The sequence below is a fragment of the Bubalus kerabau genome, chromosome 5 (genome assembly GCF_029407905.1).
Source record: "Bubalus kerabau isolate K-KA32 ecotype Philippines breed swamp buffalo chromosome 5, PCC_UOA_SB_1v2, whole genome shotgun sequence".
Taxonomy (NCBI): Eukaryota; Metazoa; Chordata; class Mammalia; order Artiodactyla; family Bovidae; genus Bubalus; species Bubalus kerabau.
This window is the reverse complement of record NC_073628.1, coordinates 73,629,598-73,657,376: the sequence shown is the minus strand read 5'-3', so window position 1 is coordinate 73,657,376 and position 27,779 is coordinate 73,629,598. Positions and strand designations below refer to the sequence as shown.

Genomic DNA, 27,779 nt, shown 5'->3' with positions numbered 1-27,779 from the left:
ACATATATGAATCTGTCTTTATCTAAAAAATAGGATTGGACTCTACATATTACTTTCACTTGTTTTTAAATTCAAATTGTATTATGTAATCTCATCTACATTTGTATCTATAAATGTTTGCAGTATGTTTCTTAGAAGATATATGATTTTTTTTTTTTACCATTTCTTTACTTTTGGACATTCATATCCTATTCTTTATTATAAGGGCCACATTATAAAATATATATATTTAAAATAGTTTAAGAAATGAACTTTTCTGAATTTTCAGTAGAATTATAGGGTCCAGTGGAATGTACACATTCTGTCCTGATAGGTGTGGACAACTTCCTCTCCTAGGACTGGTGTCTGTACTCACCCTTTCTACAAATTTTTGTACCCAAGTGGTATTTTTTTTAAATTGAGAGTTGAAAAGATGATTACTATGCTTGATTTCTCTAGAAAGGGATGCAATGTTACCAATATTTATGTAGGCTTTTTTATTGTTCACAAAAAGGCTAGCTATTGTCACTAACAACTACTTGGTTGGACCCAAACCATTCCATTAGGTTAGTGGCAAATTCCTCTTTGTTTTTAAATGTCAAAGGACCCAGGACTGTATCTTTGGAACATGGACATAGTATTGAGTCCAGAATTATTTACTATAGGACTTTTTGATAATGGCTTTTAAAGTGACAATAAGGATAAAGTCTCCAAGGAGTCTTTAGATCATAGTCTGAAAGCAGAAATGTTGTGTTCATAAGAATATCAAAAGAATGGTTTTACTGAATTTGCTCCACTAATTCATGAAGACAGCATCCCAAACTCCAACAGCTGGCAGTTGCTTTGTTGAAGACAAACTGCATCTGTAATCAGTATGACAGGACCACAGGTTGCATATCATCACTTCCACCAAGTTATGCAAAAAGCATAACTTGAATAATATTAAAACCATCATTGGGAGAGCAAAGTCATCAACAAGAATACTTTGAAAAAAAGTGAAAAAAATTAGACTTCAGGTATTGCAGCAAAATTTTGCCTTTGGCCAAAGTTTTGGAATGAGATAGAGATTTTGAAATATTGGAAATGAGATTAATTGTGTGGATGATTGACCTGGGGGAAAAAATTGATAAGCATGTTTCTCTTCTCCCAAACCAGAAGGTCTGAAAGTGAGTTTTCATCTATTCTTCTGCCTATATGATGAGGATAGATCTCCCCTACATGGAGGACTCCTTGAAGTGATAGTTGTATGCTGGTGGTATCTCATGACTACTAGGAATGAAGTTTAGATAAGACCTCCTCAGTAGTTGTAGCTACAGATAATAAGACAGAAATGCACTTTGGCCGTAAACTGCTCATTGGTCTACTCTTTGGGCTACATCATCTAAATCAGATCATAGACCAGTACATTTGTGATCACAAAATCCCCTACCAATGGTTGCAGACAATGTATTAAGTACACACTGTCTAACATACTGCTGGTGTCATTTGAACTCAAGATCAAAACTTCTGTTGTATTTTTACCCTGCTCATCCTCCTTATTCCTCCTCCTCTATCTTGTAACTTCTAGATTTTGAATGTGTAATATGTGCTATTTCTGCTTTATTGATTATACCAAAACCTTTTGACTGTGTGGATCACATGTGGAAAAGTCTGAAGGAGATGGGAATACCAGACCACCTGACCTGCATCTTGAGAAACCTGTATGTAGGTCAGGAAGTAACAGTTAGAACTGGACATGGAACAGCAGACTGGTTCCAAATAGGAAAAGGAGTACATCACAGGACTATATTGTCACCTTGCTTATTTAACTTACATGCAGGGTACATCATGAGAAATGCTGGGCTGGATGAAGCACAAGCTGGAATCAAGATTGCCAGGAGAAATATCAATAACCTCAGATACGCAGATGACACCACCCTTATGGCAGAAAGTGAAGAAGAACTAAAGAACCTCTTGATGAAAGTAAAAGAGGAGAGTGAAAAAGTTGGCTTAAAGTTCAGCATTCAGAAAACTAAGATCATGGCATCTAGTCCCATCACTTCATGGCAAATAGATGGGGAAACAGTGGAAACGGTGGCTGACTTTATTTTTTGGGGGCTCTAAAATCACTGCAGATGGTGATTGCAGCCATGAAATTAAAAGACACTTACTCCTTGGAAGGAAAGTTATGACCAACCTAGACAGCATATTAAACAGCAGAGACATTACTTTGCCAACAAAGGTCCATCTAGTCAAGGCTGTGGTTTTTCCAGTTCATGTATGGTTGTGAGAGTTGGACTATGAAGAAAGCTGAGCACTGAAGAATTGATGCTTTTGAAGTGTGGTGTTGGAGAAGACTCTTGAGAGTCCCTTGGACTGTAAGGAGATCCAACCAGTCCATCCTAAAGGAGATCAATCCTGGGTGTTCATTGGAAGGACTGATGTTGAAGCTGAAACTCCAAAATTTTGGCCCCCTGATGCAAAGAGCTGACTCATTTGAAAAGACCCTGATGCTGAGAAAGATTGAGGGCAGGAGGAGAAGGGGATGACAGAGGATGATATGGTTGGATGGTATCACCAACTCAGTGGACATGGGTTTGGGTAGACTACAGCAGTTGGTGAGGGACAGGGAGGCCTGGTGTGTTGCGGTTCATGGGGTCACAAGGGGCTGGACATGACTGAGCAACTGAACTGAATATGGGATATATATGTGTGTGCACATGTGAGTTTCTGTGTAGTCCCAATTTTGAAAAAGAAAAAAATATATACTTAAAAGTTTTGAAAAAATCATCTCATTTAAATATTTTGACTTATTACTTGATGTTCAAATTGTCATTTATTTTCTACTTTATTTTATAAAATGAATATTACTACTTTTGTTAAGTACACATGTAGCCTAAAATTTTAGTTTAGTGCCTATGAATTGTTTCTTAATTTGGATTGGTCCATAAATTGTATTTGTATTAGATAAGCTAAATAATTAATTAAAAAAATTCTAACTTTAATTGATCCAGTACATAACAAGTTTTATGTGACTTAGAAAAGTTTTCTTCAGTTATACAGGCAATTGCATCTGTGCCGTTCCTATATGCATGAATTTCATTTACCGTAGTTTAGTTAAGCATCAGCCCTCTAAAAACATGTTTCATATATTAGTTATTATGGTATATAACTGTAAATAATTATATAAAATATAGATTTTATATAATTTTGCTGCTGGCTCTTCAGTCCACAAATTACTAAACAAATAATCATTGCACATCATGATCAGTGACCAATCATGTCTCTTCTTTCCATATGTGGTAACTGGTCAGTGCACATTCATTAATCATTTCATTCACAAAGAAGCTTGTAGTTATGTAACATCTTTGTCAGTGATAAACTCTTTTGGTATTTATGAGTATGAATATTCAAAAAACAATGATTGTTGAAATGATGGAAAGAAAATGTTCTTGGAGTGGAGTTTCAATTAAACATTTCTTCTTACAAACAAAATAGTTGATCAGTGCTACCATTTGCATTTATATATGCAGGCAGAGCAACTTAAGGTGAATTTAGCATAAATGTGGACATTGGTTGTGATGAATAGGTAAAGATGTCCTAGCTGAAGTGATGTTGACAATAACTTTACCTTAAAGAATTCTCAGATATATTTCATGCCAATGAAAGCACAAACATGCAAATGATGTAAGTAGGCTGATCCATGCTTAGAAATAGAGTATGACAGTTCTCAAGGTGTAGAAAAGATGCTTGTTATATATGGAAATTTATAGAATAAGAAGGTAAGCACTATTCAAATAATGCTTTTTAACAAAGAAAATAATTCTCAAAGTTTCTAATATTAAATTATAATTTATTGTTAGTTTTAATATTTTCTAAATATTTCTCTTTACATTTTTAACTGGTGAAAGTTTTAATAGCCTTATCTTTACTTATTCCTTCTTTGATGCTCTTCCTTTCTTTATGTAGGTCCAAGTTTCTTACCTACATTATTTCTCTCTTCTCTACAAAACTTCTTTTAAAATTTCTTCCAAGTCAAGTTTACTGGAAACATTTTTTCAATTTGTGTGTGTCTTACACATCTTTATTTCTCCCTCACTTTTGAGGGATAATTGTGCAGAGTATATAATTCTAGGTTGGTGGGTTTTTTCTCTCAACACTTAAAGTATTTCATGCAATTCTCTTCTTGTTTACATTTTCTGAGGAGAAATGGGATGTCATTAGTTAGTAACTCTATAGGCTGTGTCTTTAATTTTGGTTTCTCTTTTGGAATTTTTTCTTTGGTTTTCTGTAGTTTGAAAAAGATACTTCAGTGTAGTGGACTTTATTGTTGTTTCAAGTATTTCTTCTCCCTCTGATATTCCTATTATATGTATTTTGCTACTTTTTCAGTTTTCTCACAGTCCTTGAGTTTTCTGTTTTGTCTTTTCAGTTTGTTTTTCTTTGCTTTTCAGTTTTTGAAGCTTCTAGAAAATCCCATGGACGGAGGAGCCTGGTGGGCTGCAGTCCATGGGGTCGCTAAGAGTCAGACACGACTGAGTGACTTCACTTTCACTTTTCACTTTCCTGCGTTGGAGAAGGAAATGGCAACCCACTCCAGTGCTCTTGCCTGGAGAATCCCAGGGATGGGGGAGCCTGGTGGGCTGCCGTCTATGGGGTCGCACAGAGTCAGACACGACTGAAGCGACTTAGCAGCAGCAGCAGCAGCAGTGATGTATCTATCATCTAGTTCAGAGATTCCCTCCTCAGCCTTGTGCAGTCTACCACTAAGCTCATCAAAGGCATTGTTCATTTTTGATCTTCAAAAATGAACAGTGTTTTTGATCTTCATTATTTGCTTTTTGTTCTTTCATGGAATTTCCATCTCTTTGCTATATTAATCATCTCTTCTTGCGTGCTCTGTGCTTTATCCATTAGAGTCTATAGCATATTAATCTTGCATGCATGCATGCTAAGTCACTTCAGTCATGTCTGACTCTTTGCTACCTCATGGAGCATACCCTGTCAGACTCCTCTGTCCATGGGATTCTCCAGGCAAGAATAGTGAAGTGATTTGCCATGCCTTTCTCCAGGAGATATTCATGACCTAGGACTTGAACTCATGTCCCTTAAATTTCCTGCATTGATGGGCATGTTCTTTACCACTAGTGCTACCTGGGAAGCCTGATAATTCTAACATCACTGCCATAACACCTCTGATGTTTGCTCTTTCTGGTATGCCTTGTATTTTTTTTTTCCTTTCTTGAAAAGCAGACATGATGTACCAGTTGAAATGAACTACTGTAAACAGGTTTTTAGCAATCTGCTTGTGAGGAGGGGAGGGGATGTGGTCTATAGTCTTATGATTAGGCTTCATTCTCCCAGTGAGCCTTTTCCTCTGGACTGTGAACTTCACATGTGCCTTTGTTGCCACTACCCACCTCCTCTTTAGGCGGGACAGGATGACTAGAGGGGGCTGGAGTGGAGTGTTTTCCTTCTTCAGGTCAGTTAGGCTCTGGTCAACTACTTTATCCTAAGGCAGATATTGATCAGAAAAACAAAGTGTTCTTATGTATTTAAAAATGCTCCCTTTCTTCTCCCTCTGCCAGAAGCACCAGGTCGTTTTCCCCTAAGTTTATCTACTGTGAGAACATGGTCAAAATTGTGGGGACCCCCTTATTGCCCTGGAGTTTTCAAATCTCAGACTTGTCCACACTGAACTTCCAACAATATATCAATTATATTTCAGATTTTCCACCCCAGCATTCATTTTCATGGAAGCTTCTGCCAATGAGTCTCTGTTTCTATAGCTGTCAGTTCAGTTCAGTCGCTCAGTCGTGTCCGACTCTTGGTGACTGCATGGACTGCAGCATGCCAGGCTTCCCTGCCCATCACCAACTCCTAGAGCTTTCTCAAGCTCTAGTAAGTAAGCAAGCTTACTCCTAGCGCTTACTTCATGTCCATAAAGTCGGTGATGCCATCCAACCATCTCATCCTCATCGTTCCTTTCTCCTCCTTCAATCTTTCCCAGCATCAGGGTATTTTCCAATGAGTCAGTTCTTCACCTCAGGTGACCTAAGTATTGGAGTTTCAGCTTCAACATCAGTCCTTCCAGTGAATATTCAGGACTGATTTCCTTTAGGATGGACTGGTTGGATCTCCTTGTAGTCCAAGGGACTCTCAAGAGTCTTCTCCAACACCACAGTTCAAAAGCATCAATTCTTTGGTGCTCAGCTTTCTTCATAGTTCAACTGTCACATCCATACATGACTACTGGAAAAACCATAGCTTTGACTAGATAGACCTTTGTTGGCCTCGTATAATTGAGACTCCCTGTATTTGCCCGTTTCTCCGATCTTAGGGACAGCTCCTTGCCCTGTGTCCCTCACTTAGGTATGCAGGGAGAGTCATTGTTTTTTTCATTCTGTTCAACATTTTATTTTTTGTTATGATGGAGTGATGACTCCAAGCTCTTTACTTGGTAGAACCAGGACTTAAAAGTCAAGTTTTTAATGTTTTGAGAAAAAAATTCAGATTGTGAAACAATCATAATTTCCCCCACTGGTTATTAAGATCACTTTACATGGTTTCAGCTTTCATTTTCACTTTTATAAATCTGTGTGACCATGCCTGTAATATGCTGATTTCTGATGTATAAAACACTTTAAAAATACAATAGGCGCTGGCTTTTAACTTTTTGATATTAACTTTCTATCTAGTGAAAGTATCTGTAAATAAAAAGAAAAAATACAGTTTTATATATTTATCATTCTGGTATTACTTTATTCTAGTGTGATCGCTGCCTGCCTCTTTATAATAACAAGCCTTTCCGCCAAAGTGATCATGTTCATGCCTTTAACTGTAAACCCTGTGAGTGCAACAGCCATTCCAGAAGCTGCCACTACAACATCTCAGTGGATCCCTTTCCATTTGAGCACTACAGAGGAGGTGGAGGAGTTTGTGGTGACTGTGAGCATAACACCGCAGGTAACTAGATAATAACACAACTAACAAAGATAGACTTGACCTACATATTATGCATATTATTTTAAATTATATATTGCTATTCTACTTAAGAAAGTGCTTTCATACTATTAAGTTTGAAAACTACTCTGGTTTACCAAATATTCATAATTCCATTTGGATAGCTTTCAAATACTGGAGTCTTAAACTATATAATTTCAGGAAAAAGGATTTTTTAAATAAGTTCACACCATTTGATTAGATCATAAATATGTATTGGATAAATCAAGAATTGCTGTATTATTCTTAATGTATTATTGTTGCTATTTAGTCACTAAGTTGTGTCCAACTCTTTTGAGATCCCATGGACTGTAGTCCACCAGGCTCCTCTATCCATGGGATTTCCCAGGCAAGAATACTAGAGTGGGTCACCATTTCCTTCTCTAATTCTGAATGTATATATCCTAAAAATAAATTTTCTTATATGACCCAGATCTTCTACTATTCCTGGATTCTCATGTAGAGATGTTTGCATGTCAGATTTGACATGGACTCTGATAATCTGGGAATCCTCTTTTTAAAAATTTTCATTAAAAGCAGAAACTATTAAAGTCTTGTTTCAAGAACCAACCAGCATTTTGACTAGTCACTGAAAAATTACTATTTTTTGAAAGGCTAATATGTTAAAAGCAGAAATGATGATATCAGAATTTGTAAAATATAATGGCCCAAGTCTGATGGGTTTGAAATTATGCTACTTTGAAGCATGAATGAATTTGCTAGATATTTATTGATAACATAAAATGGTACAAGCTCTTGGCTAGTTTCTGGGAATATAAAAGTTAATAAGATGATGAATTTTATTATCTTTGTATGGATTATTACATGGTGGTGGTTTGTTGTTTTTTTCTATTGTTGTTGTTTTTGTTTAGTCACTAAGTTGTGTCCATTTTTTTGTGACCCCATGAACTGTACCCTACAAGGTTCCTTTGTCCATGAGATTTCCCAGCCAAGAGTGTACTAGAGTGTGTTGCCATTTCCTCCTCCAGGGGATCTTTTGATGTAGGGATGGTACCTGTGTCTCTGTATTGGCAGGCAGATTTTTTTTTTTAAACCACTGAGCCACCTGGGAAGCCCACATGGTGGTAAAGACACCCTATTAAAGGAAGAATTAAAAGGTGTGATGAATGCTAAAGTGGAGAAGAGTAGTAGGAGTTAGCCAGGTGGAGAAGCAGGGGTAGATATTAGGGTGTAGACAAAGTTTTCCAGTAAGAGAAACAGTTGCACCATGGCTGAGAGGAAAGAGAAACATGGCACACTTGCAGAAGTGCAAATGGTTGATTGTAAGAAAGGGAACCAGGAAGAAAGGCAGTGCTCAGATGCTAGAGGGCCATCTAAACAATGATAAAGAGATTGGCTTGCACCCTAAAGTTAATGAGATGCCACATATGGGCACTTCGGGAAAGTATTGTGTTTTTGAAACATCCATCAGGTTATAGAGAATGGTTTGCAGAGGGTCAAAGAGGTTTGGGAAAACCAGTTAGTCAGGTATTACAAAAGTTCAGATGAAAAATAATGTGGGAAAACAATTAAGGTGGTGTGAATAGATATGAGGGGATCCAGTAGATATTTAGGGTAGAAAGTGATGGCATTTTCTGAGCAAGGGGCAGAGTATAGATAAGGGAAATAAGAAGAGTCATGACTTATGACTAACCCTCTAGTTTGAGCAGCACAGTCAAAATTGGTACCAGCCATTTAGATAGGATACAGGAGGATCAAACTTAAGGAGAAAATGGAAAATTCTCTTTTGAACATGTTCCCTGTGTGTTTCCAAGAAGCAAAGAATAAACTCTCTTTGACGCTTACTCCTTGGAAGAAAAGTTATGACCAACCTAGGCAGCATATTAAAAAAGCAGAGACATTGCTTTGCCAACAAAGGTCCGTGTAGTCGAGGCTATGGTTTTTCTAGTAGTCATGTATGGATGTGAGAGTTGGACTATAAAGAAAGCTGAGCACCAAAGATTTGATGCCTTTGAACTGTGGTGTTGGAGAAGACTCCTGAGAGTCCCTTGGACTGCAAGGAGATCCAACCAGTCCATCCTATAGGAAATCAGTCCTGAATATTCATTGGAAGAACTGATATCGAAGCTCAAACTCCAATACTTTGGCCACCTGATGCGAAGAACTGACTCATTAGAAAAGACCCTGATGCTGGGAAAGATTGAAGGTGGGAGGCAAAGGGGACTACGGATAATGAGATGGTTGGATGACATCACCAACTCAATAGACATGAGTTTGAGAAAGCTCTGGGAGTTGGTGATGGACAGGGAAGCCTGATGTGCTGCAGTACATGAGGTTGCAAGGAGTTGGACACGACTGAAGGACTAAACTGAACTGAACTGAGGCAGTCAGAAACACAGTTCTGAAACTCCTTTCTCAAAGAAAGCCTTCCATGATTCTTCAGAGAAGATCAGTATAATCTGTGTACTTGAGTGGCATCTTATGCTTATCACAGCCTTTAAATGTATATTTATTCCTGTGATTATTTAATTAGGATTCTTCTTACCTGCTACACTATAAGATAGTCCTGTAAAAAGGGTGCATTGTGTATTTTCCTCAGCACTTAGCATAGTATTTGGAATGTGGTAATCACTCAATAAATATTCATTGAATGATTAACAAAGGAGAGATTTCTAGATTGGAGATATAAATTTGGGAGTCATCAGCATATATAAATGGAAATATCCTAGACATAAATCCATTTTATTTTTAATTAGCCCATATTCAATATCCATTAGAATGTGAGTTTTTCATTTGATTATGTTATTTTCATGATGGTGTTTAGTCACTAAGTTGTGTCTGACTCTTGCAACCCCATGGACTGTAGCCTGCCAGGCTCCTCTGTCCATGGGATTCTCCAGGCAAGAATACTGGAGTGGGTTGCCATTTCCTTCTCTAGGGGATCTTCCTGACCCAAGGATTTAACCCAGGTCTCCTGCATTGCAGGCAGATTCTTTACCCACTGAGCTTTGAGGGAGGCCCAAGTTACTTTCAGTCTTCTAACATTGGGCCAGTTTCAGCAATATTTGAGCAAAAGTGCATCATGTTTAAAGGGGGAATTGATAGCCTTAACTTTTATTTCAGTGATCTGATATGCTACTCATATTTGCTCTAGAAACTTCCTCTAATTTAGATTGTTTTCTAGTAAGATCGAAAGGGAAATTTTCTGAATAATAAGTTGTAAACAACAGGAAGTAGCTCATATTTGTAAAGTGTCAAGATATTCTAACATTTAGTATGAAATTTATTTGGTGTAGCTAAATATAAAATTGTATTTTAATACTTGAAATGAAAAATAATGGCCATAGGCACCAACAGAAGCATTCACTTTTAATCACATTAACTATAGAATAATAAATTACATTAAGAGTAGCCTTCTATTTTATCAGATTTAGTTCCAGAAAAATATTTTAATACTATATGCTTATTTGCTTCCAACTGTATAGCTATCTTCTCCCACACATGTAGAAATTTCTCATATTTGATTTAGATTCAGTACCTGATCTGAAACTAAAGTTTTAAGTTTGGAAATAAACTATTTCAAAATGTATGGGCCCCTGCAAAGCACAGCTTTTTAGAAGTGTGGTATTATATAACAGATGGGAGTTTAATGAAGTAAAGCACATTTTGTAACAGGTTCATTGTTTCATATGCTGTGGATCACTAAACTGGCAGGTAGAGATGAAAGGTACATTAAAATGGACGTCCCGAAAATTATAGAATTCCCTCAAAGGAATACAGTCTTTAATTTTGAATTATGCAGCCGATTTTAATGAATTGGAAGTCATAATGCATAACCTTTCCCTGACGCAGGAAAGAACTGTGAGCTGTGTAAGGATTACTTTTTCCGACAAGTTGGTGCAGATCCTTCAGCCATAGATGTTTGCAGACCCTGTGATTGTGATAAAGTTGGCACAAGAAACAGTAGCTTCCTTTGTGATCAGGTGAGTTCTCACTATCAAAGATAAAGAACAGCATTCTTTCAGAAACTAATTCAGGATATGGTCCATCAGTGAAATTGAGGACTATATCAGGAAGTCCTCTCTTGTGTTTGTATTTCAAAGAGAGTTTGCTTTAAGGGTGTTTCTGTGCAACTTTTAATATGAACATGAAATATAAGGTTACCTGGATGGTTCTTTGCACATTAAGATAGGCTCATTTTATTTTTAAGTTTGCAGTTGTCAAAAAATTGGGAGGTAGGACGTTCCATAAACAACAGAGGAAGTTAAGTACATGCCTGGGAATTACTTGTGAATTAATATTAATAAGTAATATTAGATAAACAAGAACAGTTTTCCTCTTAATTTCATAGATGATAGTATAGCAAAAATCACATATAAATCCAAATGGAAATTATGATAACCTTGTAACCTTGTAACCTTTTCTATAACAGTACAATGAGTTTCTACAATTTTATAAATTTTAATTACCAATGTCACAAATGATATCTGATCTGTATTAACACAGATCCTAACTATATTACCAATCAGGAAAAGTAGCTCCATATTTAAATGTGCTGTCTTCAACTGAAGCTTTTTCCCTCTTCTGATAGTGCTACCACAGAAAAATAGATAAAGGGCAAATTTACATTGAAGAATTAATTCAATGATTGTATTAATTTTTAATATATTTTTTAAAAGATTTATTTATTTATTTTATTTTTTGACTGTGCTGGGACTTCATTCCCGTGCACAGGCTTTCTCTAATTGTGGCAAGTAGGGCCTGTTCTCTAGTTGTGCTGCTCAGGCTTCTCAAGGCAGTGGCTTCTCTCTTGGGTGGAGCACAGGCTCTAGGCACAGGAGCTCGGTAGTTGTGGCTCATGGGCTCTCGAGGCAGACTCAGTAGTTGAAGCTCATGGGTTTAGTTGCTCCACGGCACGTGGGATCTTCCCAGACCAGGGATTGAACCAGTGTCCCTTGCTTTGCAAGGTGGATTCTTAACTACCAGACCACCAGGGAAGCCCTGATTGTGTTAATTTTTAACAATTAAATTCTTTTGCAAATAGTTTTGAATGCAGTGGTCAAGAGCATAAGCCACAATCCGGTTAAAGAAAAAAAAAATTTTTTTAAGTTGCAATGTAAATATAATAAGTTCAAGGCAAAATATATTTGTCATATAACTTGTAGCATGCATAAAAACTTTTAACAATTAAAAGCCAAATATAGTGTAAACTAAAATGTTTATTTTTTGAAGACCATCATATTAACCATAGTGTGTTAATGAAAGAGCTTTTTATTCTTCACTGGAATGCTAAAGAGTAGAAAAATAATTAACAAAGGCAGTTTCTATGGTTTTTATATGGTGATATTGAGGCACTGTTTTCTGAAAGAATAAAATTATATTTTTATATATGTTGATTATTAAAATCTGTGTCTTTACACATCTCATCCTTACACATTTGCCCTGAAATTTCAGCATATATGACTTTTGCTTATTATTCAAATCTCAACTCAAATACTGATATATCCTTTGAGATCTCTTCACCCACCATGCAATTAAAGAACATTCTTAAACCACTGTATTTATCATCATCCAATGGTATTTTCATTATGAAAGTGAAAGTGAAGGTTTCTCAGTTGTGTTGGACTCTTTGTGACTCCATGGACTGTACAGTCCATGGACTTTTCCAGGCCAGAATACTCTCCAGGGGATCTTCCTGACCTAGGGATCGAACCCAGGTCTTTCACGTTGCAGGCAGATTCTTTACCAGCTGAGCTACAAGGGAAGCCTATTTTCATTATAGCCTTTATTTAATTAGGCAAATTTATTTATATACTCTGTCTTCTCTCTGTTCAACACAAGCAATATGGTTTCAGTCATGTAATGAGTACTCTACGTATATTTGTTACTAAATGTTGAGAAAATGAGAGATTCTGTCTGAGCACTAATGTCATGGTCAGATGGTCACTTAGAATGGTTATTATAATAATATGAGCATTATATAAAGTTTTTGCTTAAATATATTTTCTCCCTCAAGACCTAAGTTCAAGTAATTTTAGTGTACAGTATGAAAAACTTTTTTGCCTTTTTGTACTGTTCATGGGGTTCTCAAGACAAGAATACTGAAGTCGTTTGCCATTCCCTTCTCCAGTGGACCATGTTTTGTTAGAACTCTCCACGAGGACCCGTCTGTCTTGGGTGGCCCTACATGGCATGGCTCATCATGTCATTGAGTTAGACAAGGCTGTGATCCATGTGATCAGTTTGTTAGCTTTCTGTGATTGTGGTTTTCATTCTGTCTGCCCTGATGGATAAGGATAAGAGGCTTTTAGAAGCTTCCCGATGGGAGAGGCTGACTGTGGGGAATCTGGGTCTTGTTCTGATGGGTGGGGCCATGCTCAGTAAATCTTTAATCCAACTTTCTGTTTATGGACAGGACTGTGTTCCCTCCCTGTTGTTTGGCCTGAGGCGGAACTGTGGTGGGGGTAATGGAGGTAATGGTGACCTCCTTCAAAAGGACTTAGGCCCACACTGTTGTATTCAGTGCCCCTGACCCCACAGCAGGCCACTGTCAACCCACACCTCTGCTAGAGACTGACTCCTGGACACTCATAGGCAAGTCTGGCTCAGTCCCTTGTGTGGACACTGCCCCTTTCTCCTGGCTCCTGGTATGCACAAAGTTTTGTTTGTGCCATCCAAGAATCTGTTTCCCCAGTCCTGTGAAAGTTCTTTCTCACTGGCCTCCAAAGTAAAATTCCCTGGAGGTTCTCAGTCCCTTTGCTGAATCTTCAGGTTGGGAAATCTGTTGTGGGTCCTGGAACTTTCTTAACAATGTGAGAATTTCTTTGGTATAATTTTTCTGCAGTTTGTGGGTTGTATGCTTGGCAGCTTTATGGTGGGGCTAATGGCAACATCCTCTAAAATGGCTTATGCCACATGCTGTGTGTCCCAGGTCTGCTACAGCCAGAGCCCTTATCCCCATGGCAGGTCACTGTTGACCCGTGCCTTCACAGGAGACACTCAAAAGCAGGTCTGGCTCAGTCTCTGTGGGGTCTCTGGGTCCTGGTGAGTACAGGTTTTGTTTGAGCCCTCCAAGGGTCTCTGGTGTGTATGGAGTTTGATTCTAAATATGATTTCACCCCTCCTACCATCTTACTGGGGCTTATCCTTTGCCCTTTTACGTTGGGTATTTTTTTTGGTGGGATGCAACATTCTCCGGTCAACTGTTATTCAGCAGTGAGTTACAATATTGGAGTTCTCACAGAAGTTGAGTGCACATCCTTCTACTCTGCCATCTTGTGCTGCCTTAAAATTCAACATTCAAAAAACTAAGATCATGGCATCTGGTCCCATCACTTCATGGCAAATAGATAGGGAAACAATGGAAACAGTGGCAGACTATTTTCTTGGGCTCTAAAATCACTGCAGATGGTGACTGCAGCCATGAAATTAAGACACTTGTTCCTTGGAAGAAGAGCTATGACTAACCTAGACAGCATATTAAAAGGCAGAGACATTACTTTGCCGACAAAGGCCCGTCTAGTCAAAGCTATTGTTTTTCCCGTAGTCAAGTATGGACCTAAGAGTTGGACCATAAAGAAAGCTGAGAGCTGAAGAATTAGCGTTTTTTAACTTACGGTGTTGAAGAAGATTCCTGAGTCCCTTGGTCAGCAAGGAGATCAAACCAGTCAATCCTAAAGGAAATCAGTTCTGAATATTCATTGGAAGGACTGATGCTGAAGCTGAAACTCCAATACTTTGGCCACCTGATGTGAAGAAACGATGCATTGGAAAAGACCCCAGTTCTGGCAAAGATTGAAGGCAGAAGGAGAAGGGGATGACAGAGAATGAGATGGTTGGATGGCATCACTGACTTGATGGACATGAGTTTGAGCAAGCTCTTGGAGTTGGTGATGTACAGGGAAGCCTAGTGTGCTTCAGTCCATGGGGTTGCAAAGATTTGGACATGACTGAGTGACTGGACTGAACTGAACTGATTAAAAAACTGTGAGCCAAAGTTATAATTCTCAAAGTTTCATTTATTTGTCATAACTCGTGTGAACTAAAGTATAGCATATTTTCCCCTCAGGTGTACAACTCAGACATGCAATAAATTAGAATCTATTTTTTTCTCAAATTTCTATGTCAACTCCATTTCACAGAAGTAGGAGGTAGTTTTGGTAGTTCTGTGCTTGTAAATATTTAACAACTACATATCTGAGAAAAACAAAACCTACTATGATCAATTTAAGCTACAAATGAAATGTCACTGAATGTGAACTTGGGAAGAATGGTTTTATCATACGGTGGAAACTTTGTTGTTGTTCAGTCACTCAGTCATGTCCAACTCTTTGTGATCCCCTGGACTGCAGCATGCCAGGGTTCCCTGTCCTTTACTATCTCCTGGAGTTGGCTCAAACTCATGTTCATTGCACTGATAAAGCCATCCAACAATCTCATACTCTATCATCCCCTTCTCCTCCTGCCTTCAATCTTTCCTGGCATCAGGATCTTTTCCAATGAGTCAGCTCTCTGCATCAGATGGCCCAAGTATTAGAGCTTCAGTATCAGCCCTTCCAATGAATATTCTGGGTTGATATCCTTTAGGATTGACTGGTTTGATCTCCTTGCTCTCAAGAGACTCTCAAGGGACTCTCTAGAGACTTCTCCAGCACCACAGTTCAAAAGCATCGATTCTTCAGTGCTCAGCCTTCTTTATGGCTTAATGGTCACATCCATACATGATTACTAGAAAAAGCATAGCTTTGACTGTATGGACCTTTGTCAGCAAAGTCATGTCTCTCCTTTTTAATATGCTGTCTAGGATGGACAATGGAGACTATTTCAGTACAATACTGTCTCTAGGTCTCTCTCCCCACCTCTCATGGGGTGAATCTGATTTGGGGGCAGAATTGTACACTAGGACAATGACATTTCAGAAGGTATGACCTCTCTGGCCATTAATGTCATCGATGTAAATAGGCATCCTTTGAGATGTTGTGGAAATGGAGGTGTTTCTCCTCACCCAGCTTGGGCAGTGTTTTCAGAGTCCTAGTGGAGAGCCAAAACTCCAAGTTCTGCCTGTGGGAACATGAAGGCTTGCACCTGGTGGGTCAGTGGAGCCAGAGTGGAGAATCTTGATTTCTACACCCACCTGGCAATATCGAGGCAACATCCCCTCTTTCCACCAGAGGAGTTTCATAGGAGGCCTGACCATTAAAGCAATGGTTAAGTAAGATTCAGATTCTTATAACACCAAACTGTCCAGTTTCCAATAGGATAATGACAATCAACAATATCAGTATCAAGGTGATTTAGATGTTAGAGTTATCATATAAGGATTTTAAAGCATCCATACATTTGTCTTCAGCATATACCTAAAATTTGGCTAAAGAAACTTCTCTGAACAGAAAGGCAATGACACATAAAGGAATCTTGAAACACCAGGAAGGCATAAAAAACAATAGTTAAAATATGGCTAAATATAATATATTTTCCCCGTTAGAGTTTTTAAAATTTTTTGAGGATCACTATCTAGTGTGATTCTCAATGTATTAGAGGAGATATGTAAAACAGTTATTTTTAAAATGGAGAGGGTAAGAGAATGTACATGGCAGTAATTTTTCTATCCTTAACTGGAATTGGTAAAATTAAAAAAAAATAGCAGACTTTAATATATGTATATATAATATAATATCTAGGCAACAACTTAAAAGGCTATAAAAATGTGCTCTAAAACACAACAGATAATTAAAATGGAATTCTGAAAAAATGTTAAAGCAAAAAATAAATAGTAAAATATCTTTAAGTAACCTGCAATAATACAGGGAGAAAGTAAATAGAGATTGAAAATCAGATAGAACAAATTAAAACCAAAAAAATAAAATGGCATGTCTATTAAGCCTTAATTTAACAATAATGTCATTAAATGTAATTGGTCTAATAAAGCAATTTAAAAAGAGAGAACAGATTTAAACAATCATTACCCACTGTCTGCTTTTATGGAAAAAAGTTCACTTTAAGTATTAATTTATGTCCTTTAAGGCTGAACATAAAAGGGATAGAAAAACTTATACTATGCAAAAATTAATAAAAAGAAAGCAAGAGTTTCAATAGTAATAGCAGATAATGTGGAATACAGAGCAAATAAAATTTGAGACAGAAATATTACATGATGATCAGAGATAGAAACTGAGATATTACATGAGACAAAGATATATACATAATGATCAAAGAGCCAGTCAAGCAAGAAGACACAGAAATTGTAAATGTGTTTGTACCAATCAGCAGCACTGCAAAATATATGAAGAAAAACTAAGACCTTAAAGGATAAATAAACAAAAGAAAACCCAACATTTGATGGAACAATAGAAATTCATCAAGAATACAGAAGTAAAAAATATCTTCCAACCAAAAAATCTATCTGACATTTGATGAACAGTCCCCTCAATGATACCAGAATATACATATTAATTATACAAGGCAGAAAATATCCTGGGACATACAGCAAACCTTAATGAATTAAAAGAACTAAAACCATACAAAAATATGAAATATGAAAATCCCTGGGTGCAAATAAAGCAGGGACACAAGGAAAGATTATGACCCTAAGTGCTTACTTGAAAAAAGAGAAAAAAAAAAGTATCAAAACTATCATCTGAACTCCCAACTCAAGAAATAAAAGAAAAAGCAAAGTCACTTCAAAGCAAGCAGAATAAATTAAGTAATAAAACTAAGAGCAGAAATCAATGCACATCAAAACATAAAAACAATAGAAAAAATCAACAAAAGGCATGGATCTCTGGAAAGGTAAATTAAATTGACATGTATCTACCAAGACTGGCAAAGAAAAAATAAAATTACTAAGCAAAAATGAAACCGGAAGTATCACTTCAGATCTTGCAGACATCAAAAGAATAATAAAAGAATACTACCAGTAACTCTACACTCATACATATTATAACTTAGATGAAATGAAATATTTACTCAATAAGTGCAAATTGCCAACTCACCCAACATGATATAGATAATTTGAATAACTCTACAACTATTAAGGTATTTGAATTCATAATTAAAAACCAACTAAAGATGAAATCTCCATGCCTCATTGTTTCACTGGAGAATTCTACCAAACATTTTCAAAGTAATTTGTGTGAGTTCTGCATCTCTGACAGAAAATAGAAAAGAAATGAAGACATTCTAACTCATTTTGTGACTGTATTATCTTGATAGTGTTAGGTAGTTAGAATAGGAAAAAGGAGTCTAGAAGGGTGGTGGCTAAAAGACAAGGAAGGGAAAAGCCCTCAAAAATAGAACAAAGAAAGGTCCGAGGACTGGAGTGAGGACCGCAGATAAAACAAACAGCACTCCTGGCTAGCCCAGTTTACATAGGGCAGGCCCAGGGGGAGGAGAAAAAGCATGTAAAAAGAGGAGCCAAAATTGGGCCAGGGGCCTCTGTTCTCTTTGAGTCTTTTGGGTTGACATGCCCTCACGCCTTGAGGATGTATTTTCCTTTACTTTCTAAATAAAACTGAGCTGTAACACAGAGCTGTAACACTGGTCCATCTGAGGGCTATAATGCTGGTCCATCACTTCAAATTTTTCTTGCTATGAGACAACCAAGAAAATTACACACTCACTCCAGTACTTCTTGTCTTGAAAATCCCATGGACGGAGGAGCTTGGTGCAGGCTACTATCCATGGGGTCGCAAAGAGTCGGGCACGACTGAGCGACTTCACTTCACTGACAATAGCAAACAACACAAAGACAGTGCATGAAAGAAAAACACAAACCAATATCATTCATGAATCAAGAGCAATGATTTTAACAAATTTTAGCACATGAATTATTCAGCAGTATTTTAAAATAGTTAAACACAAAGACCAACGTGGTTGCGTTCTAGGAAAGCATTATTTCAATATTTGAAAATCAAAAAATACAATCAACTTATTTTCCGCTAAGGAAAATGTCACCTGATTATTAATAATATTTTCAGAAAGAGTATTTGACAAAATTTAGCTCACATTCATGATAAACACTCTTAGAAAACTAAAAATGGAGAATTTCTTCAATTTGAAAACAAATGTCTATATAATACCCACCTACTGCTGACCTCCTACTTATAAATGAAAACACTCAGTGAAAAACAATGCTCTCCCCCTAAGGTCAGAAATAAGACAACAATGTTCTGTTGAACACTGTATTGTAGGTTCCAGCCAGGGACATTAGGCAAGAAAATGAGAAAGAAAAGTCATCCCGATTGAAAAGGAAGAAGTAAAACTTTTTTTGTATGTAATATGGTCTTGTAGGTAAAAAGAAAATCCTAAGATTCCAAGGAATATATCAACATACTATCAGAATGGACAAAGGTCAACAAATTTTTCAGAATACAAGATCAATTTACAGAGATCTGTGGTATTTTTATATACTTGTAAAGAACAATCTGAAAATGAAGTTAAAAACACTATTTAAATAGCATCAAAATACTTTTTGAAAGGAATTAAAGATGTAAATAAATAGAAAAAAATCCTGTGCTTTTGTATCAGAGACTCAATATTGCTAAGACAGCAATGCTCTCCCAATTGATCTAGAAAGTCAATACAGTCTTAAAGGTCCAGCTTGCTTCTTTGTAGACATTTATGATGATCTCAAAATTCATATTAAAACTCAAGTCACTCAAAAAAGGCCAAAACAGTCTTGAAAAAGAACAGATTTAGAAGACTACACTTCTAATTTTTAAAATTTAAAATAATATTTTAACAATCAAGATAATGTGATGTGGTTTGTGGAGAGAGATACAGATATACTGTAATAGAATTGAGAGTCTAGAAATCAGCCATTGCTTTTACAGTCAGTTGATTTTTGACGAGTGCCATGACAAATAAATAATGTTCTTTTCAATAAATGATAGTGATATGCAAAAAATGAAGTTGAATTTTCTGCTTCATATTATATACAAAAAATTAAAGTAGAACAAAGAATGAAATGTAAGAGCAAAAACTATAAAACTCTTAGAAGAAAATAGCTGTAAATCTTCATATCCTTGGGTTAGTCAGTGACTTTCTAGATTTTACTCCTACGGCACAAGCAAACAAAAGAATGGATTAATTGGACTTCATTAAAATTTAGAACATTTGTTTTACTGAGGACATCATTCAGTTTAGTCGCTCAGTTGTGTCCGACTCTTTGTGACCCCATGAATTGCAGCATGCCAGGCCTCCCTGTCCATCACCAACTCCCGGAGTTCACTCAAACTCACATCCATTGAGTTGGTGATGCGATCCAGCCATCTCATCTTCTGTCATCCCCTTCTCCTCCTGCCCCCAATCCCTCTCAGAATCAGAGTCTTTTCCAATGTTAACTCTTCACATGAGGTGGCCAAAGTACTGGAGTTTCAGCTTTAGCATCATTCCTTCCAAAGAACACCCAGGACTGATCTCCTTTAGAATGGACTGGTTGGATCTTCTTGTAGTCCAAGGGACTCTCAGGAGTCTTCTCCAACACCACAGTTCAAAAGCATCAATTCTTCAGCTCTCAGCTTTCTTCACAGTCCAACTCTCACATCCATACATGACTGCTGCAAAAACCAAAGCCTAGACTAGACAGACCTTTTTTGGCAAAGTAACGTCTCTGCTTTTTAACATGCTGTCTAGGTTGGTCATAGCTTTCCTTCCAAGGAATAAGCGTCTTTTGATTTTATGGCTGCAGTCACCATCTGCAGTGATTTGGGAGCCCCCAAAAATAAAGTCTGACACTGTTTCAAAAATGAAAAAAACAACCCAATAAATGGAAGAAAGTATTTGTAAAGCATATAGCTAATAAGAGCCTTGTCTCCAGCATATGTTAAAAAAAAAATAGCAAAAGACTTTACAATTCATTACAATGAGATATCACTTCACACCAGTCGGAATGGCCCTCAGCAAAAAGTCTACAAACAATAAATGCTGGGAAGGGTGTGGAGAATAGGGAACATCTTGCACTGTTGATGGGAATGTAAATTGATATAGCCACTATGAAAGATGGTATGGAGATTCCTTAAAAAACTAGAAATAAAACCACCATATGACCCAGCAATCCCACTCCTAGGCATATATCCTGAGGAAACCAAAATTGAAAGAGACACATGTATCCCATTGTTCATTGCAGTACTATTTACAGTAGCTAGAACATGGAAGCAACCTAGATGTCCATCAACAGATGAATGGATAAAGAAATTGTGGTATATATACACAATGGAATATTACTCAGCCATAAAAAGGAACACATTTGAGTCAGTTCTAATGAAGCGGATGAACCTAGAACCTATTATACAGAGTGAAGTGAGTCAGAAAGAGAAAGATAAATACCATATTCTAACACATATATTGGAATCTAGAAAAATAGTACTGAAGAATTTACTTACAGGGCATCAGTGGAGAAACAGACATAGAGAATAGACTTATGGACATGGGGAGAGGGGAGGAGAGGGTGAGATGTATGGAAAGTGTAACATGGAAACTTACATTACCATATGTAAAATAGATAGTCAACAGGAATTTGCTGAATGGCTCAGGAAACTCAAGCAGGGGCTCTGTATCAACCTAGAGGGGTGGGATGAGTGAGGGAGATGGGAGGGAAGTTCAGAAGGGAGGGGATATATGTATACCTATGGCTGATTCATGTTGAGGTTTGACAGAAAACAGCAAAATTCGGTAAAGCAAGTATCCTTCAATAAACAGAAATTAATTAAGGAACAACTTTAAAATTCAGTAATTAGTAGACAATCTAATTTTAAAAGTGAATAAAAGACCTAAACAGACATTGCTCCAAGGAAGATAAACAAATGGCAAATAAGCATATGAAGAAATGTGCTTGATATTATCTGTCATAAGAGAAATGTACATCAAAAGCCCAGTAAGACATCACACTAACATAGCTATCATTAAAAGTACACGTGTTGATGAGGAGGTGGGGCAAGTGGGATTCCCATAGACTGATGGTGGAAATGTAAAATGTGCACCTTCTTTGGAAGACAATTTCGTGTTCCTCTAAATACTAAATACAGGGTTACTATATGACCCAGCAGTTTAACTCCTTGCTATATATCCAGACAAAAAGAAAAATACATCCTCATATAATCTTATTCATGAATGTTCACTGCTGCTTTATTCATAGTAGTCAAAATGTAAGAATAATCCAAATATCCATTAACTGATAAATGGGTAAATAAAATATATTCACTCAAAGGAATATTATTTAGTAGTAAAAAGAAAAAGGTACTGACATATTACAACATGTACTTTGGTCTCAGGAGTGAGAGTAGAGGAAAAAGAAGGACAAGAAAAGAAAAGGCTTTTTCAAAAGATATGCCTGTGTATATGTACAAAAATCTAATTTAAAAATGCATAAAAGGGAAGATATTTTTTTAAATTTTGTTTTAATTTTTTCTTATTATTTTTCTCTAATTAGCTTTGTTGATAATTTTAATACTCAGGAAAAAATAGAATATTCATGAAAGATGACATGCAGCCAGAGAACTACGTTATAGGGGTCTGAAGGTACATAGTGATAGAATGCTTTAATGAATTTAAAAGCTCCACATTGTCCATCTCTAAATCACTTGCACATTTTACCTAATTTTTATTTTGTTTTCTCATGTTCCAAGTACAGACACAAAGTGTATGGATTATTATTACATGTGGAAATGCAGTGTCGAGTACACATTTGCCTAAATCATCTTATGAAAGATTTCTAAAAATGTTTACCATCATTTTCAATGGGATAAAAAAGAATACACACTAAAAAAAGCTGTCAACAATGTCAGAATTATAAACTGTAAAATTAAATTCAAGGACGTTTTTAAAACATTCATGCAATTTCAATCCTTAATAATATTAGGGAGCATACAAGGAAATTAGGCAGTAGTTCAAGTCTCATTTTATAACTTAGGAACCAAGCCAGCCCCAAATGGCCTGAGTGACTGTGTTGTGTGCTTTGAGTTCTGGAAGGGAATTTTTTCCTTTGGCAGTTGTCATTTGAAACTCAATCCAGTCTTGTAAGATATGGCATATTTGCTTTATTCTTCCATAAGAAATGTAATTCTTCCTCTTGTGGATGCCAAGATCTTGAAAATGGCATGAAGTAATGCTCTGAGTCACTAGATCCTAAAACTACTGATGCTAAAATTAAGACATATAGACCATCTAAACGACACTGATAATATTACCATTATTAGGAAAAATGGAGGAGTCATTATAATTGAAGAATCCTTAATATAGAGTCCTGGGATCCCTAAGCCTCCTGTAGATGATAGATGAGTTTTAGGACATCCATATAAAGCTTTCAATTGTATATAGAAAGGTGTCTGTGTATTTTTGTTTATGTATCATGAAGGGGAGACCTTTCAGTACCCAAAAAGTATATCTAAGCCAAAAAGAAAATAAAAAAGAAAATGTACTGTACTAGGGAAATTAGATCCATTTAATTTCCATTACTTATGGCCTCAGTTAATGGCATGTTTGCATGTGTGTGTGCATGTCTAAGTGCATGTCTCAGTCATGTCTAACTCTTTGTGACCCCATGGACTGTAGCCCTATAGGCTCCTCTGTCCAGAGATTTCCTAGGCAAGAGTACTGAAGTGGGTTGCCATTTGTAGGAAATGATCCAGGGATCTTCCTGACCTGGGGATCAAAACCATGTCTCTTGTGCCCTTTGCATTGGCAGGTGAATTCTTTACCACTGCACCACCTGGGAAGCAATAGTATGTGTAGATACACATAATGTGTTTCCCAGGATGTCACTGTGCTTCCTTCTTGTTTCCTTTGAATTCAATGCCTGAGTGTTTGATATCTGTCCAAAGTTAGAGGTTGATAGTTCTTTCTCTTATTCTCATTTAGTGAGACTTTAAGTCCAGAAGCCCCAGATAGAGCCCCAGGCATGGATGATTCTTTTAGAAAATATTCTGAGGTATTTGGAGGTCATCCTTATCATACATTTATGTAGAAATCCTAAGCTTTTCATGACCCAAGGTGAGAATAAACTCCAACCTGCCCCTTCGCTTACCTTGCCCATCGTATGTTTGCTGATGTTCCTGGACTGCCTGCTTTAGCCACATGCATAGGTGATGCTGATGAGGTGAGGAGATTTGAGAGAAAGTCCCTAGCACATGGCTTGCCTCAAGCAGAAGGCATTCAAGCAATGCTGTCTGAGTGCTTTTCTGCTTGGGACTTTTTCCATCTCTCTTACCTTCTTTCCTCCTTACTTTGCTGTGTTCTTGGATCTAGGAAACTATGAGAGTGATGCCACAACAGATAAGATGTAGGAGGTCAGCCAGCACAATGCTTCTCAAACTTTTAACATTCATCTCTGAATATCTTGGAGGTCGTTTTGAAAGACTCTGATTCAGAAAGTCTTGAGCAGGCACTGAGATTCTATATTTGTGAAAATTTCCTGGTGACTCCTTGTTCCTGTCTGAGGAACAGTCTTTAATAACCAAGTTGCTATAACACTTTCTATCAAAGATATATAGAGAAAAGTATCTTGGTGTGAATCTGTGTTGAGTGAGGGCTAAGCGTGAGTGTGTCCTTCTGCTCACATGTACCCACTTCAACAGGAATGAGTTCACGCTTTCCTATTCTCTGAATTCCATCTTAAAATCAAGTGGTGATCTAACTTTCCACACTACTAAGCCCATCTTAAATTACACTTGAAGTATAGCCTAAACTATGTCCTCAAAATTAGAGGACCTAGCTTGTCATTTTTTAAAAAAATGGAAATAAAAAACAGTGAATGGGGGAATCTTAAAAATTGGCTGAAAACTGAAAATACAGTTTTAATTGAAAAAAGAAAGAGAAGAATGATTGATTGTAAAACTCAATAAGGCATCAATATAGAGCTAAAATAGAGCCAGGAGAGAGAAATGATTAAGAGATATTAAAAAAATAAATTAAGACAGGAGTCAAGTGGTTGAGATGAATTAGATGAAATGGAAAGGCTTCCATGAAGGAAGTATTTCTAGATCTGACCCAAGGAAGATGGAATTATAAGGAATAAGTATCCTATATGTGAACATTAATTGTTCTGCCTGGGTGATAATATTTAAGAAAGTACATTTAAAGATGGAGCAGAATAGACCTTCTCTGCATAATGACCTATTTCCTGAAATTCATGTGCTTTCTCCTCTGCTGCTGCTGTGGTGCTTCAGTCGTGTCCGACTCTGTGTGACCCCCTAGACGGCAGCCCACCAGGCTCCCCTGTTCCTGGGATTCTCCAGGCAAGAACACTGGAGTGGGTTGCCATTGCCTTCTCCAATGCATGAAAGTGAAAAGTGAAAGTGAAGTCTCTCAGTCGTGTCCGACTCCTAGCGACCCCATGAACTGCAGCCCACCAGGCTCCTCCGTCCATGGGATTTTCCAGGCAAGAGTACTGGAGTGGGTTGCCATTGCCTTCTCCTCCGCTCAGAGCTAAATATTTGTCATCAATTATCACAACATATCCAGAAGTCACTGTATGAATTTTCCAGAAATATATTGCCTTATATTTTGTGTTCAGTTGAGTTGCTCAGGCGTGTCTAACTCTTTGTGACCCCATGGACTGCAGCACTCCAGGCTTCCCTGTCCATCACCAACTCCTGGAACTTGCTCAAACTCATGTCCATCGAGTCGGTGATGCCATCCAACCATCTCATCCTCTGTTGTCCCCTTTTCCTCCCACCTTCAATCTTTCCCAGCATCGGGGTCTTTTCCAATGAGTCAGTTCTTCACATCAGGTGGCCAAAGTATTAGAGTTTCAGCTTCAGCATCAGTCCTTCCAATGACTATTCAGGACTGATTTCCTTTAGGATTGATTGGTTGAATCTCCTTGCAGTCCAAGGAATTCTCAAGAGTCTTCTCCAACACCACAGTTCAAAAGTATCAATTCTTACACGCTCTACTTTCTTTTTTTGTGTTACTCCAGTATAAAAGTGTACAAATAGAAGTGATGTATAAGTTGTTTTCAGCCTCTGAGGAGACTGACCCTGAATAGTATGATGTATGGTTGTTAACTATAAGCATTTGGATGGTGAAGGACATAAGTTTTGCCTAGAGCTTAAAGATGGTCATGAAGATTTGACCATAAGTCATCTGGTATCTCAGTCAGAGACCTAAGGGAAGGTGGGTGGTAACACTTTACTTGCAGTTGGTATGTTGAGCAATAACTGATTAACCAGATAATACACAGTGCCAGACACAAAGATAGGAATAAAGGTGGGAGAGGTGTGCAAGTATGATAATAAGAATATGGATCTGAGCATGACAAAAGGTCTGTACTGAAGAATTTATCCAAGAACCAAGGTTGTGGCAAACTGAAGGTAAAATAGGTCAAAGAGTAACTGTGCTGAGTTGCTGTTCCATCCTCAGTATGAGTTGAGTACCACATGTTTAGACACATCTGGAATCTCCTTGGGAATGAACTCATCTCAAGGGTAAGGGTATACAAACTTGGCTGAGTAATGATACCTCAGGCATCTAAGACCAGATTCAACAGCGCTGATAGCTTCGACAGTGATGTTAGGTAGTAACTGGTTGTTGATTTAACAAGTGTGAGATAGTACAAGATCCATTGCATTGCTACAGGTAGCAGTTAGGATAAGCTAAACATATGTAACAGATGGACCCCAAGATGTCTAGTGACACAAACAATATAGGAGTTTATTTTTTGTTCCTCTAACCCCTCCAATGCAGCTATTCCCATTGCTTGGTGGCTTTTCTCCATATGATAATTCAGGGCATAGCCTCCTTCCAGTGTGTCACTCTGACTTTCCCTAGGAAAGGAAAAGATAAGATGGAGAAACAAATCTCACTTTTTGAAAAGTCTTGGTCCAAAAGGGGCCCACATCTCTGCTGATACATCCTGCTGGGGAGAGCAAGTCACATGGCTACACTAGTCTATGGAGGGCCAGACAAATGCAGTCCCTGGATAGGAAGATACTTCCTAGCTACAGCTGTGTCCTGGGGACAAGGAGCATGGACCTGCATAGGGAACCAGTCATCTCTGCTCATGCCCATGTGACAGAAGGTAGTCTAACAGTGAGAAGGATGTTTTCTTTTATATACACAACAGATTGGCTTATGTTTAATGAGAATCTTTTAGAATATAGTTTCATCAGAACTTTGGGGTTATCAGACCAATATCAATGATGGTACCTACTTGAGGGTGGACCCTGTACAGCAGCAAAGGCCACAGTGGGAGGTAGTCTGCTTCAACCATGTCAGTACATGTCAGCACATGTCAGCAGAGGAGGGCTGAAGGTGTATCCTCCATATTTCCAACTTGCATGCAAGTTGGAAAGAACACCTCTGAGACAGATGCTCCAGGGACAAGCAAGAAAACAGCCACTGACCCTCTAGATACTCCCAGACAAGAGGACAAGCATAAAGAGCAAACTTAAATTGTAGGTGCTTAGCAATCATAGATCTTAAAGATAATTTCAAAATACAAGTATTTTAAGACTTTTAGCCAGAGTAGCCACCGTACAAGACATATTTGTGTGTGTGTGTGTGTAATGTGTATGTATATGTAGGTATATATATTTATGTGTACAGAAGTATATGAAAAAGTGAAAGTGAAAGTTGCTCAGTTGTGTCTGACTCTTTGTGGCCCCATGGACTGTAGCCTGCCAGGCTTCTCTGTCCATGGAATTCTCCAGGCAATTCTACTGGAGTGGGTAGCTGTTCCTTTCTTCAGGGGATCTTCTCAACTCAGGGATCAAACCCATGTCTTCCACATTGCAGGAAGATTCTTTACCATCTGAGCCACCAGGGAAGCCCTTAGGGGGGTGTGTGTGTGTGTGTATAGATAGATGCATATGTATCTTCTTAGGATTATGATTAAAAATTGAAAACTCCTTCCTCCCCCTTCT

At 37.6% G+C, this 27,779-nt stretch overlaps 1 protein-coding gene across 17 annotated transcripts in view; it reads left to right on the top strand.

Annotated features, from left to right (window-relative positions):
* The window catches only part of USH2A (usherin), a 1,013,951-nt gene that overhangs the window by 225,570 nt on the left and 760,602 nt on the right, over nucleotides 1–27,779 (top strand). For all 17 annotated transcript variants that reach the window (XM_055581875.1, XM_055581867.1, XM_055581860.1 and 14 more), the window contains 2 exons: nucleotides 6,729–6,924; nucleotides 10,774–10,904. In XM_055581875.1, coding sequence (XP_055437850.1) covers nucleotides 6,729–6,924; nucleotides 10,774–10,904 — 327 coding nt within the window. The remainder of the gene's footprint in view (nucleotides 1–6,728; nucleotides 6,925–10,773; nucleotides 10,905–27,779) is intronic.